The sequence below is a fragment of the Salvelinus alpinus genome, chromosome 3 (genome assembly GCF_045679555.1).
Source record: "Salvelinus alpinus chromosome 3, SLU_Salpinus.1, whole genome shotgun sequence".
NCBI lineage: Eukaryota > Metazoa > Chordata > Actinopteri > Salmoniformes > Salmonidae > Salvelinus > Salvelinus alpinus.
Genome location: NC_092088.1, coordinates 81,842,260 through 81,858,137, shown reverse-complemented (window position 1 = coordinate 81,858,137; position 15,878 = coordinate 81,842,260). Strand labels below are relative to the sequence as shown.

Here is a 15,878-nt window from a genome sequence, read left to right as displayed (position 1 = left end):
CACCTCTTCAACAGCCAGTGAAACTGCAGGGCGCCAAATTCAAAACAACAGAAATCCCATAATTAAAATTCCTCAAACATACATGTATTTTACACCATTTTAAAGATAAACTTGTTGTAAATCGAAAGCAAACCAAACGATTATGTTAGGTGAGTGCCTATTCACAGAATAACACAGCCATTTTTCCAGCCATAGAGAGGATTTACAAAAAGCAGAATGATCTTCGTCAGATGACACTCATAAGACTTCATGTTACACAATACATGTATGTTTTGTTCGGTAAAGTTCATATTTATAAAGAGAGGAGAGTTTCCCTTTTTCTATGTAAAGTACTCTGTAATGCACTTTGAGCACCTCGGTACGTAGAGAAGCGCTAAATAAATCAAATACTTTATTACTATTATCATCATTCCTTGGTCTCCCACAGAACAGCAGAGCAGAGTGCTCAATCACTCACTCAGTCTCTCATAGAATAGAGACCTCAGACTCAACTCTGGACATTGAAGCCAGACCCACTGCTTTTCTTTATTCTTCACCTCTAATCAATGACTGATTTAGACCTGGGACACCAGGTGGGTACAATGAATGATCTGGTAGAACAGAAAACCAGCAGTACTCTGGACCTCGATTGTGGTATTTGAATACCTGAAATAGAGGGAGAGCGAGAGAGAGAGAGCGAGTGAGAGGAGGGAGAGAGAGAGAGAGAGAGAGAAAGAGAGAAAGAGTCCTGCTGACAGACCCATTTACCCTTCAGTAGGCTGGTCCGCTCTGACGGTCCCAGGCAGTTGAATGGGCACTCAGTGTGCCTGACATCATGCCCACCCCTGCCCACCACGCGCCACCCACTGCCATGCTCTTCCATTAACCAGCTGGACATTGACTGCTGCTATTAGCAGATTGTTCTTTGTCAATGTGCGAGGCCTTTAGACCACTATGCTCAGATCCTGGCGCCCCTTTATGTTTTTTGACAAGAGACCCCTCCCTTTATGGGTTTGGAGGACATAATACATTTATCTTCAGGGTTAGGACAAGGCCTGTCCATTTAAGAAGTCAGACAGGGCTCTAGCTCCATTACCAGGCGTCTCACTCACCTTTAAGTGGAGATCCCACACCTGTTCATCATACTTCTCATAGCAACATACTTGGAGTCCCGCCCCCTCAACCAGCTGACCAAACTCCCCCAGAGTCTCTCGTCTAGTGGGGGCAAACACCAGAGCTGTACACTACAGAGAGATGAAGGTAAAAATAGAGAGAGAGACAGAGAGACAGAGAGAGAGATAAGAGAGAGGGAGGGAGAGAGAGAGATAAAGAGAGAGATATATAAAGAAACAGAGAGAGATAAAGAGAGCTAGAGAGACAGATGAGAGAGAGAGCAACAGATAGAAAGAGAGAGAGCAACAGATAGAGAGAGAGTGGTCCAGAAACAAGCTGAGGGGGAGAGGGGAGGGAGGGAGGGGAGGGAAGGAGGGGAAGGTGGGAGGGAGGGGGGAGAAAGGAAGAAAAAGAGAGAGAGCTAGAGAGAGAGAGAGAGAGAGAGAGAGCGAGAGAGAGAGAGAGAGAGAGAGAGAGAGAGAGAGAGAGAGAGAGAGAGAGAGAGAGAGAGAGAGAGAGAGAGAGAGAGAGAGAGAGAGAGAGAGAGAGAGAGAGAGAGAGAGAGAGAGAGAGTAAGTTGAGGGTAGGAAGAGATATGGATAAGACATGGATAAGACATGCATATGAATGCACCTCTGCACCATCACAACATATCCCACCTTTTCTAAGCCAATAAATAGAGCAGTAGTCTAAACAATAAATGATAATACAATGTGTTTTAATTGAAGGGGCGTGTCCATAACACTGTGACATCATCATGTGTTAATCTGATCAGCTTCATAGTTAGACTAAAGCTTTATGTTTGACAACATATTGACAAATGATCTGAAGAATAACACCTAAACTATCTAGTATAACAATCAACACTTTTTTGAGATAGAGTCCCACTTTAAACCTACCACTGAAACATTATTAATGTCCAATTTCAACAATTATATAAAAACGATATCTTCACACAAAAAGGGGTGGTGTAAAATGAGAGAGACACAGAGAGAGATAGAGAGTGAGAGAGAGAGAGAGACACACACAGAGAGAGAGAGGAAGGGAGAGAGCAAGAGAGAGAGCACACAGGGTGACAGTCACCTACCTGGAGGTAACAGGTAGGTGTAGGTGACAGGTAGGTTGATGGTATCCTCAATGAATTGATCAAATACACAGAGGACAAATTCCAATTTGCTATACTTAAACTATATAACATCATCCTTAGCTCTGGCATCTTCCCCATTATTTGGAACCAAGGACTGATCAGCCAAATCCACAAAAGTGGAGACAAATTTAAACCCAAAAAGTACAGGGTGATATGCGTCAACAGCACCCTTGGGAAAATCCTCTGCATTATCATTAACAGCAGACTCGTACATTTCCTCAGTGAAAACAATGTACTAAGCAAATGTCAAATTAGCTTTTTACCAAATTACCGTACGACAGACAACATTTTCACCCTGCACACCATAATTGACAAACAAACAAACCAAAACAAAGGCAAAGTCTTCGCATACTTTGTTGATTTCAAAAAAGATTTTGACTCAATTTGACATGAGGGTCTATTATACAAATTGATGGAAAGTGGTGTTGGGGGAAAAACAGATGACATTATAATATGCATGTACACAAACAAGAAGTGCGCGGTTAATTTATTATTATTTTCATTTAACTAGGCAAGTCATTTAAGAACAAATTCTTATTTACAAGTATGGCCTACCCCGTCCAAACCCGGACGACGCTAGGCCAATTGTCCACCGCCTTATGGGACTCCCAATTACGCCTGGATGTGATACAAGCTGGATTCGAACCAGGAACTGTAGTGACTCCTCTTTCACTGAGATGCAGTGCCTTAGACTGCTGTGCCAATCGGGAGCAGGTTAAAAATGGCAAAAAACACACACATTTCTTTCCACAGGGCTGTGGGGTGAGACAAGAAAGCAGCTTCAGCCCCACCCTCTTCAACATATATATCAAAAAACTTGCGAGGGCACTTGAACAGTCTGCAGCACCCGGCCTCACCCTACTAGAATCTGAAGTCAGATGTCTACTGTTTGCTGATGATCTAGTGGTTCTTTCCCCAACCAAGGAGGGTCATACAGCAGCACATTTATCTTCTGCCCAGATTTCTGTCAGACCGGGGCCCAAAAATAAGGATGTTCCAAAAAAGGCTGAAAATACTTGAATCAGTTATAGAACCCATTGCCCTTTATGGTTGTGAGGTCTGCGGTCCGCTCACCATGCAAGAATTCACAAAATGGGACAAACACCAAATTGAGACTCTGCATGCAGAATTCTGCAAAAATGTCCTCTGTGTACAACGTAAAACCCCAAATAATGCATGCAGAGCAGAATTAGGCCGATACCTGCTAAAATCCAGAAAAGAGTCGTTAAACTCTACAACCACCTAAATGGAAGCGATTTTCAACCCTTCCATACAAAAGTAATCACCAACAGAGAGATTAACCTGGAGAAGAGTCCCCTAAGCAAGCTGGTACTGGGGCTCTGTTCACAAACACAAACAGAACCCACAAAGCACCAGGAATTGCTATTGAGAAGACTGCTGTAGACAGACATGGATCTCAAGAGAAGACAGGCTATATGCACACTGCCCACAAAATGAGGTGGAAACTGAGCTGCACTTCCTAACCTGCCAGATGTATGACCATATTAGAGACACATATTTTCCTCAGATTACACAGACCAACAAAGAATTAGAAAACAAACCCAATTTCGATAAACTCCTATAGCTATTGGGTGAAATTCCACAGAGCGCATGTCACGTTCTGACCTTAGTTCCTTTGTTTTGTCTTTTGTTTTAGTATGGTCAGGGCGTGAGTTGGGTGGGTTGTCTATGTTAGTTTTTCTATGCTTTTCTATTTCTGTGTTTGGCCTGATATGGTTCTCAATCAGAGGCAGCTGTCAATCGTTGTCCCTGATTGGGAACCATATTTAGGTAGCCTGTTTTCTGTTGGGTTTTGTGGGTGGTTGTTTTCAGTCTTTGTGTGTCTGCACCAGACAGAACTGTTTCGGTTTTCACTTTGTTGTTTTGTAATTTGAAGTGTTCAGTTTTGGATTATTATTAAATAAGATGAACACTAACCACGCTGCGCTTTGGTCCTCTCCTTCCACCGACGACAACCATTACAGCGCAATCACAGCAACAAGATTTGTGATTTGTTGCCACAAGAAAAGGGCAACCAGTGAAGAACAAACACCATTGTAAATACAGCCCATATTTATGTTTATTTATCTTCCCTTTTGTATTTTAGCTATTTGCACATTGTTACAACACTGTATATAGGAATAATATGATATTTGAAAAGTCTCTATTCCTTTGTAACTTTAATGTTAACTGTTAATATTATATTGGTTATTTCACTTTTGTTTATTATCTATCTCACTTGCTTTGGCAATGTAAACATGCGTTTCCCATGCCTTTAAAGCCATTTGAAAAATAATTGAATTGATAAAGAGAGAGAGAGAGACAGAGAGACAGAGAGAGACTGTAAATATCTTATTAAAAACTGTAGAAAAACCTTTGTATTTAAAAAGTTCACCTGTATGTTAAAATTGTATAAACAGTACTCTTCTGAATCAGGTTTATGCATATTTATATATTTATAATTACTTATGTGTATGCTTGCATACAATACTTTATGGCAAAGGGAAATGCATTTTGTACAATGTGTTGGTGTATTTAACTGTATAAATCTTCAAACAGTTTTACCGTTTAATCCATTGCGTACAGTTACTTTATGTACAGTTAAGTTACATTGTTCGCAAATACAAACACTGTACAAAGTGCTGTGGCCAGGCTGAAATCAGAGCTCTGGCCACTCTGCTCTTCTCTCTCCAGTCAGCCAGTCAGCCAGCCTGCCAGTCAGTCAGTCAGTCAGTCAATCAGCCAGTTAGCCAGCCACCCTGTCAGTCAGCCAGTTAGCCAGTCATCCAGTCATCCAGTCAGCTAGCCAGTCAGCCAGTCAGCTAGCCAGTCAACCAGTCAGCCAGTCAGCCAGCCAGTCAGCCAGTCAGCTAGCCAGTAAGCCAGTCAGCCAGTAAGCCAGTCAGCCAGTCAGCCAGTCAGCCATTCAGCCAGTCAGCCATTCAGCCAGTAAGCCAGTCAGCCAGTCAGCCAGTCAGCAAGTCAGCCAGTAAGCCAGTCAGCTAGTCAGCCAGCCAGTCAGCCAGCCAGCCAGCCAGTCAGCCATTCAGCCAGTCAGCCAGTCAGCTAGCCAGTCAGCCAGCCATTCAGCCAGTCAGCCAGCCAGTCAGCCGTTAATCCAGTCAGCCAGTCAGCTAGCCAGTCAGCCAGTCAACCAGTCAGCCAGCCAGCCAGTCAGCCAGTCAGCCAGCCAGCCAGCCAGTCAGCCGTTAATCCAGTCAGCCAGTCAGCTAGCCAGTCAGCCAGTCAACCAGTCAGCCAGCCAGCCAGTCAGCCATTCAGCCAGTCAGCCATTCAGCCAGTCAGCCAGCCAGCCAGTCAGCCGTTAATCCAGTCAGCCAGTCAGCTAGCCAGTCAGCCAGTCATTCAGCCAGTCGGCCAGTCAACCAGTCAGCCAGCCAGCCAGTCAGCCATTCAGCCAGTCAGCCATTCATCCAGTCAGCCAGTCAGCTAGCCAGTCGGCCAGTCAACCAGTCAGCCAGCCAGCTAGTCAGCCATTCAGCCAGTCAACCAGTCAGCCAGCAAACCAGTCAGCCATTCAACCAGTCATTCATCCAGTCATTCATCCAGTCAGCTAGGCAGTCAGCCAGTCAACCAGTCAGCCGGCCAGCCAGTCAGCCAGTCAACCAGTCAGCCAGCCAGCCAGTCAGCCAGTCAGCTAGCCAGTCAGCCATTCAGCCAGTAAGCCAGTCAGCCATTCAGCCAGTAAGCCAGTCAGCCATTCAGCCAGTAAGCCAGTCAGCTACTCAGCCAGTAAGCCAGTCAGCCAGTCAGCCATTCAACCAGTAAGCCAGTCAGCCAGTAAGCCAGTCAGCCAGTCAGCCAGTCAGCCAGTCAGCCAGTCAGCCAGTCAGCCAGTCAGCCAGTCAGCCAGTCAGCCAGTCAGCTAGCCAGTCAGCCATTCAGCCAGTAAGCCAGTCAGCCATTCAGCCAGTAAGTCAGTCAGCCAGTCAGCCAGTCAGCCAGCCAGCCAGCCAGTCAGCACCCAGTGAGTGGCCAGCTGTATTATTGTGATTCCATTCTATTTGATTTCTCCCAGGTATTATATTAGATAATAAACCAAAAGATTAAAGCTCACCTAATCCAATCAATTGCTGAAACGCATCCACACTTTCTAGATGAACCAGCTCAGCTAAACCAGAAGAGCACCACCAGCAGAAGTAAGGGGATTAGCAACAGGTTCAAAGTTTCTTTGAAATCCTTTCAGCTTTAAATGTTATTTCATCATTATTTGTTTTAATTAAACGGGAGGATGGGAAGACACACAACAGCATAAACAGTAAAACAGGAGAATAACAAGAGAATAACAGGGGAATAACAGGGGAATAACAGGAGAATAGCGGGGGAAAAACAGAAGAATAACAGGTGAATAACAGGAAAATAACAAGAGAATAACAAGAGAATAACAGGAGAAGAACAGGATAATAGCACGGGAATAGCGGGGGAAAAACAGAAAAATAACAGGTGAATAACAGGAGAATAACAGGACAATAGCAGGAGAATAACAAGAGAATAACAAGAGAATAACAGGAGAAGAACAGGATAATAACAGAAGAATAACAGGAGAATAACAGGAGAATAACAGAATAACAGGAGAATAACAGGACAATAGCAGGAGAATAACAAGAGAATAACAAGAGAATAACAGGAGAAGAACAGGATAATAACAGGGGAATAACAGGAGAAAACAGGATAATAACAGGGGAATAACAAGAGAATAACAGGGGAATAACAGAACAATAGCAGGAGAATAACAGGGAAATAACAGGAGAATAACAGGAGAATAACAAGAGAATAACAAGAGAATAACAGGAGAATAACAGGAGAATAACAGGAGAATAACAAGAGAATAACAAGAGAATAACAGGGGAATAACAGGAGAATAACAGGGGAATAACAGGAGGAATAACAGGGGAATAACAGGAGAATAACAGGGGAAAAACCGGAGAATAACAGGGGAATAACAGGAGAATAATGGGCGAATAACGGGGGAATAACAGGAGAATAAAAGGGGAATAACAGGGGAATATCAGGAGAATAAAAGGGGAATAACAGGGGAATAACAGGAGAATAACAGGAGAATAAAAGGGGAATAACAGGGGAATAACAGGAGAATAAAGGGGAATGACAGGGGAATAACAGGAGAATAAAAGGGGAATAACAGGGGAATAACAGGAGAATAACAGGAGAATAAAAGGGGAATAACAGGGGAATAACAGGAGAATAATGGGGAATGACAGGGGAATAACAGGAGAATAAAAGGGGAATAACAGGAGAATAAAAGGGGAATAACAGGGGAATAACAGGAGAATAAAAGGGGAATAACAGGGGAATAACAGGGGAATAACAGGGGAATAACAGGAGAATAACAGGAGAATAACAGGATAATAAAAGGGGAATAACAGGGGAATAACAGGGGAATAACAGGAGAATAACAGCGGGATGAGCTGGTTCTGATAGCTGTTTTTTCATCTGTATCAGGAGTTAGGAGTTCCCCCTCCCCACCCAACCGAAACCACCCCCAAAAAAACCTGAGCCCAGCAAAACAAAAAATCACAATTCTACTGTAATGGGGTGATTAGGATGGGGATGGTTCACCTCCATGTTAGAAAAACAAATTAACGTCATTAGGAGGAGAAATTAATTGTTTTGTCAATCTGTTGTGGAATCTGTTCAGGGGCCAGTCTAGTGGTTGTACTGTGGTTTTAAGGTGAGATAGAGTAAAGACGAAAATGAAGTCTAAAGACTAATTTTGAGAATCTCAATTATCTGCGTTATAAGTAGTGGTAAACAAGGCATCAAAAGCCATTCAAATAATGGGAGCATAGTCAATATGTGGACAGTGATCTTGTGTAAAGATTCCAACCTAAGGGTATATGAGGGTATATAAGGATACAGGCTCAGTGTAGAGATCTGATGGATTTCATATGGATGGTGTAAACATGTACATCTGGTCAAACGGCCATAGTACACGTTTGACAGTGAACTTACAGGAGATCTAAGTACCACTCCAGAGGGGAATCTGGGTTCTATAACCTCTGGACACCCAGAGAGGAGAGAGGGATAGAGGGATGGAAGAAAAGAGAAGAGGGGGAAAAGGTTTGGGCAGTGGGGTCAAACTGTAGTGTTTTGGATCAGTACCACTTCCTCGTCTTTGAATGGATAATGAACGTCATGGACCCCCCACGGTCACCAATTTCATCCCCCATCTTTCCTCCTTTCCTCCTCTTCTACCCTTTCACCCATCCTCCTCTCCTCCTTTCCTCCTCTTCTCCCCTTTCATCCATCCTCCTCTCCTCCTTCCCTCCTCCCCTTTCACCCATCCTCCTCTCCTCCTTTCCTCCTCTTCTCCCCTTTCACCCATCCTCCTCTCCTCCTTCTCTCCTCCCCTTTCACCCATCCTCCTCTCCTCCTTCTCTCCTCCACTTTCACCATCCTCCTCTCCTCCTTCCCTCCTCCCCTTTCACCATCCTCCTCTCCTCCTTCCCTCCTCCACTTTCACCATCCTCCTCTCCTCCTTCCCTCCTCCCCTTTCACCATCCTCCTCTCCTCCTCCTCCTCCTCCTCCTCCTCCTCCTCCCTTTCCTCCTCCTCCTCCTCCTCCTCCTCCTCCCTTTCACCATCCTCCTCTCCTCCTCCTCCTCCTCCTCCTCCTCCACTTCCTCCCATTTCACCCCACTGCTCTCCTCCTCCTCTTCCCCTCCCATTTCACCCTCCCCTTGTAATATAAAGACAATTTATATCAAAGCCAACACTTGAAAAGGCCTGGCAGATAAATAGAAATCACACATTATCTTTGAAGCCTTTTTTCATTTACTTTGCCTCTCACAGCATGTTTCTTATCACCGAGGGCAAATATGAGAAGTTCCCTGCTTTATGATTAGGGGGAAAGCATTAAATAGATTAGAAGTCCATTCAAGTTGCACACAATAAGTATTAAAGTATTACATGATATTAATCCTGCCATTCCATTACTGTCTCAATCACTGGGTGAGGCCTAATTACGGGGGAGTCCACTGCTGCAGAGTGAACTGAAACACACTTACGTCTGGTCGCAGTAATCTCCTTATTGCATCAACCTGGCTGCCTCTGTACTGGTCCAGAAACAAGCTGAGGGGGAGAGGGGAGGGAGGGAGGGGAGGGAAGGAGGGGAAGGTGGGAGGGAGGGGGGAGAAAGGAAGAGAAAGAGAGAGAGCTAGAGAGAGAGAGAGAGAGAGAGAGAGAGAGAGAGAGAGAGAGAGAGAGAGAGAGAGAGAGAGAGAGAGAGAGAGAGAGAGACAGAGACAGAGACCGAGAGAGAGAGAGGGGGAGAGAGAGAGAGAGAGCAAGAGCGAGAGAGAGAGAGAGATTAAAATGCATTCCAGTGATAGTGGCTCAAAATAAAACAGCAGGCTATTTATTTTCCTTTGTTTACAAATAAATCCACAAACAGAAGAAAAACTATTTGCATGAGTTAGACTCCTTTTTCTTTTTTATATGTATAAGTCCATATTCTCCTTCCTATATTTTTTGTGCAGTGAAAAAATGCACAACATCAAAGTCTAAAATGTTCACAGATATCATCATACATATTAAACAACACACACACACATACACAGTCACGCGTGCGAGAGACAGACAGACAGACAGACAGACAGACAGACAGACAGACAGACAGACAGACAGACAGACAGACAGACAGACAGACAGACAGACAGACAGACAGACAGACAGACAGACAGACAGACAGACAGACAGACAGACACACACACACACACACACACACACACACACACACACACACACACACACACACACACACACACACACACACATACTTCAAAGTGATACAACATACCTTGATATTTCAAAACAATGATTTAAACATATGCATATAAAGTCATTTTCTGTATATATTTATATAAATTAAATATAGTAACATTAGAAAATGATAAAAACAACATTTAAACTCATATAATTACAAGTAACAACCATAATGTAATACCCAAACCTCAACACTGACATGATATAAACCTGTACGACACCAGTGACAAGCCAAAGAGAAGGACATTTCAATAATGTGTTTTGCAAGTCTATGGAAACTCAAAAAGCTATAATATGGCTAAAGATCATTGAACACTCATGTGATGTGTGTAAAACTCCTTTAGATTAAACCGAAAGAGAAATGTATACTGAAGAAAAATATAAAGTGCTGGTCCCATGTTTCATAGGACTGAAATAAAAGATCCCAGAAATGTTCCATTAACAAAAAAAGCTCTCACATTTTCGGCACAAATTTGTTTACATCCCTGTTAGTGAGCATTTCTCCTTTGCCAAGATAATCCATCCACCTGACAGGATTAAACAGCATGATCATTATACAAGTGCACCTTGTGCTGGGGACAATAAACACCACTCTAAAATGTGCAGTTTTGTCACAACACAATGCCACAGATGTCTCAAGTTATGAGGGAGCGTGTAATTGGCTTCTGACTGCAGGGATGTCCACCAGAGCTATTGCCAGATAGGTTAAGGTTAATTTCTTTTGTTTAGAGAATTTGGCAGTACACCCAACCACCTCATTACTGCAGAAAAGGTGTAATCATGCCAGCCCAGGAACTCCACATCCAGCTTCTTCACCTGTGGGACCGTCTGAGACCAGCCACCCGGACAGCTGATGCATCTGTGGGTTTGCACAAGCAAATAATTTCTGAACAAACTGTCAGAAACTGTCTCAGGGAAACTCATCTGTGATCTTGTCGTCCTCACCAGGGTCTTGACCTGACTGCGTTCGGCATCGTAACCGACTTCAGTGGGCAAATGCTCACCTTCGATGGCCACTGACACGCTGGAGAAGAGTACTCTTCATGGATGAATCATGGTTTCAACTGTACCAGGCAGATGGCAGACAACGTGTATGGCGTCGTGTGGGTGAGCAGTTTGCTGATGTCAACGCTGTGAACAGAGTGCCCCATAGTGGTGGTGGGGTTATGGTATGGGCAGGCATAAGCTATGGACAACACACACAATTATATTTTTTCAATGGACTTTTGAATGCACAGAGATACTGTGACGAGATCCTGAGGCCCATTATCATGCAATTCATCTGCCGCCATTACCTCATGTTTCAGCATGATAATGCACTACCCCATGTCGCAAGGATCTGTACACAATTCCTGGAGGCTGAAAATGTCCCAGTTCTTCCATGGATCGACATGTACGACAGCGTGTTCCATTTGCCAACAATATCCAGCAACTTCACACAGCCATTGAAGGGGAGTGGGACAACATTCCACAGGCCACAATCAACAGCCTGATCAACTCTATGCATTAGGCAAATGGTTGTGACACAAGAAACTGACTGGTTTTCTAACCCACGCCCCTACCTTTTTTTAAGTTATCTGTAACCACATATAGTGGTGGTGGGGTTATAATATTCTATGCATTCCCAATCATGTGACATCCATAGATTAGGGCCTTATGTATTTATTAAAATGGACTGATTTCCTTATATGAACTGTAACTCAGTTAATTCTTTGAAATTGTTGCATGTTGTGTTTCTATTTCAGTTCAACGTAGAAAGAGATCGATGAAAAGCAATGCTAAGGTGGAGGGTTGGAATAAGATACACAGCATACTGCACCTGCCTGTTTGTAGGAGTCAAGAGAAATAGTTGTAATACAGATGGGAATATAAGGAATGTAAAAGTGATATTGAGATGAAAGAGATTTAACCTGTGTGAGAGAGAGGAGGAAGTGGAGAGTAATTGTAATGAATTGAAATGTGAGTAAGTGTGTGTGTGTGTGTCTGACGGACTGAGACTGTGTGTGTGTTGACGTGGCTGCTCATGTTTGTCCTTGCTTTGGGTGACAGGAGAGATGAGAAGAGGAAACAGACTTGTGTTCATGCATGCCTCGTTTCCCACGGTGATCACCCTGGTAACGCACTCACCATCAGATCAGCCCCATGCTGGGCCTGGCTTCACTCACCCCCCTCTCACCTCCCCTCTCTCACCCCTCCCTTCCCTGCCCTGTCCAATCAGACCCAAAGCACCCGTCACTCTAATAACAATAGCCTCTGTCAGGGCCAATATTATCCCAAATGAGTGCTAAAGTAATTTGACTAAATGCAACAATACAACCCAGATCTAGTATAATCCAACACAAAGCCCTCACTGGCTCGCAGGGCTGCAATCTGGGTGAAACTTTTCAATCACGGTAGCAGCTGACCTTCCCTATGCAAATCTGTCTCTGCTGTCGGAAATTCGTGAGGCACGGAGCAGGATGGAGCAGAGCGGTGCACAGCATGACCTGAAACTGGCTTGACTGATTGAGTGACTGACTGGCCTGACTGACTGGCCGGATTGACTGACTGGCCTGACTGACTGAGGCGGCAGGTAGCCTAGTGGTTAGAGCGTTGGACCAGTAACCGGTAGGTTGCTAGATTGAATCCCCGAGCTGACACGGTAATCATTTGTCGTTCTTCCCCTGAACAAGGCAGTTCACTCACTGTTCCTAAGCCGTCATTGTAAATAAGAATTTGTTCTTAATGACTTGCCTAGTTAAATAAAACAATAAAACTGGCCTGCCTGACCTGGGTTTGGAACACCAGACTGGAATAAAACAATGACAATATAAATACACTTGATTTCAAAAACAAAACAGGTGGCAGGGCAACGCATCACAGTGGGCACATAGCCTCAGTTTGATGGGATGAATAAAGCTTAGGGAAACAGTGAGAGTACCGTAAAGATCATGTGCTGTAACGTTTCCTAAACTCAGTCCTGGGGACTCCAAACGGGGCTTGTTTTTGTTTTTCAAATAGTCAAAGATTGAGGCTGAGTTGATTATTGAAAATTATAAACCAGGTAATTTGAGTCCTGAATAGTGATTGGCTGAAAGTCGTGGTATATCGGATCGTATAACACGGGTATGATAAAACATTAATTTTTACTGCTCTAATTACGTTGGTAACCAGTTCATAATAGCAATAAGGCACCTCTGGATTTGTGTTATATGTCCAATAAACCACGGCTAAGGGCTGTATCCAGGCACTCTGCTTTGCATCGTGGGTAAGAACAGCCCTTGGCCGTGGTTTATTGGCCATATACCACACCCCCTCATGCCTTATTGCTTAATTATGCCATGTCATTGTTGAATACTCATTTCTGATTGGTTTGAAGGGCATTCTGAAGCATGCATTATTTTCCTATATAAACTGGGTGGCTCGAGCCCTGAATGCTGATTGGCTGAAAGCCATGGTATATATACACTGCTCAAAAAAATAAAGGGAACACTTAAACAACACAATGTAACTCCAAGTCAATCACACTTCTGTGAAATCAAACTGTCCACTTAGGAAGCAACACTGATTGACAATAAATTTCACATGCTGTTGTGCAAATGGAATAGACAACAGGTGGAAATTATAGGCAATTAGCAAGACACCCCCAATAAAGGAGTGGTTCTGCAGGTGGTGACCACAGACCACTTCTCAGTTCCTATGCTTCCTGGCTGATGTTTTGGTCACTTTTGAATGCTGGCGGTGCTTTCACTCTGGTGGTAGCATGAGACGGAGTCTACAACCCACACAAGTGGCTCAGGTAGTGCAGCTCATCCAGGATGGCACATCAATGCGAGCTGTGGCAAGAAGGTTTGCTGTGTCTGTCAGCGTAGTGTCCAGAGCATGGAGGCGCTACCAGGAGACAGGCCAGTACATCAGGAGACGTGGAGGAGGCCGTAGGAGGGCAACAACCCAGCAGCAGGACCGCTACCTCCGCTTTTGTGCAAGAAGGAGCAGGAGGAGCACTGCCAGAGCCCTGCAAAATGACCTCCAGCAGGCCACAAATGTGCATGTGTCTGATCAAACGGTCAGAAACAGACTCCATGAGGGTGGTATGAGGGCCCGACGTCCACAGGTGGGGGTTGTGCTTACAGCCCAACACTGTGCAGGACGTTTGGCATTTGACAGAGAACACCAAGATTGGCAAATTCGCCACTGGCGCCCTGTGCTCTTCACAGATGAAAGCAGGTTCACACTGAGCACATGTGACAGACGTGACAGTCTGGAGACGCCGTGGAGAACGTTCTGCTGCCTGCAACATCCTCCAGCATGACCGGTTTGGCAGTGGGTCAGTCATGGTGTGGGGTGGCATTTCTTTGGGGGGCCGCACAGCCCTCCATGGGCTCGCCAGAGGTAGCCTGACTGCCATTAGGTACCGAGATGAGATCCTCAGACCCCTTGTGAGACCATATGCTGGTGCGGTTGGCCCTGGGTTCCTCCTAATGCAAGACAATGCTAGACCTCATGTGGCTGGAGTGTGTCAGCAGTTCCTGCAAGAGGAAGGCATTGATGCTATGGACTGGCCCGCCCGTTCCCCAGACCTGAATCCAATTGAGCACATCTGGGACATCATGTCTCGCTCCATCCACCAACGCCACGTTGCACCACAGACTGTCCAGGAGTTGGCGGATGCTTTAGTCCAGGTCTGGGAGGAGATCCCTCGGGAGACCATCCGCCACCTCATCAGGAGCATGCCCAGGCGTTGTAGGGAGGTCATACAGGCACGTGGAGGCCACACACACTACTGAGCCTCATTTTGACTTGTTTTAAGGACATTACATCAAAGTTGGATCAGCCTGTAGTGTGGTTTTCCACTTTAATTTTGAGTGTGACTCCAAATCCAGACCTCCATGGGTTGATAAATTTGATTTCCATTGATAATTTTTGTGTGATTTTGTTGTCAGCACATTCAACTATGTAAAGAAAAAAATATTTAATAAGAATAGTTCATTCATTCAGATCTAGGATGTGTTATTTTAGTGTTCCTTTATTTTTTTGAGCAGTGTATATTCATAAACTGGGAGGTTCGAACCCTGAATGCTGATTGGCTGACAGCTGTGGTATATCAGACCGTGTATCACAGGTATGACAAAACATGTATTTTTACTGCTCTAATAGCAATAAGAAACCTCAGGGTTTGTGGTATATGGTCAATATTAGCTGCATGTGGTATATGGTATGTTGGCCATATACCACACCCCCCCATACCTTATTGCTTAAATAATGCACGGTATATCAGCACTGTAGAATTCAATGGCTATAGTTCATTCTATGTTTGAGCTGCTTTTGAAAACAATAGTCGAATTGAAAACATTATTGGCATTGTTGAATTAGATTTTCATAATTGCAAGCTAGGACTGATGTTTTGGTTAGCTAAACTAGCAAGTCTGTTTGTTTGGTTACCACGCAACTACTGTAGCTATCTAGTAAACTTGCTAGCTACTTCAGTGGACGTTGAACATATTTCTAATACAAATTAACACATTTCTAGTGGCAAATGTGTTAAATTATATCCATTGTATAAAAGGGATATATCAACTCGGGGCTCTATGCATTCTCTGGAAATTAATGCAACTCCGTGGAAGGTGAGTTCCACTCCGCTAGCGAGTCGTGGAACACACCTTCCCCATTGTTCATTATTTTCCACAGAATGCATAGCCCTCATTTATATATCCATATGTGTACCCCTTAGAGTCCCCAGGACCAAGTTTGGGAAGGCTGATGATGTACTCTACTGTATGTGGATGGATACATTGACCTCCATCTCTGGAGAAGGAATGTCCCTCTCTGTGCTGGTAAAAGGAAGCAGGAAGCAGGT

General features: G+C 44.3%; 1 protein-coding gene across 1 annotated transcript in view; it reads right to left on the bottom strand.

Moving 5' to 3' along the window:
* Positions 1 to 15,878, bottom strand: part of LOC139569859 (calmodulin-lysine N-methyltransferase-like) — a gene marked incomplete at its 5' end in the record, with an annotated part of 70,082 nt that overhangs the window by 26,696 nt on the left and 27,508 nt on the right. The window contains 2 exons of the mRNA XM_071391184.1: positions 1,092 to 1,223; positions 9,286 to 9,349. Coding sequence (XP_071247285.1) covers positions 1,092 to 1,223; positions 9,286 to 9,349 — 196 coding nt within the window. The remainder of the gene's footprint in view (positions 1 to 1,091; positions 1,224 to 9,285; positions 9,350 to 15,878) is intronic.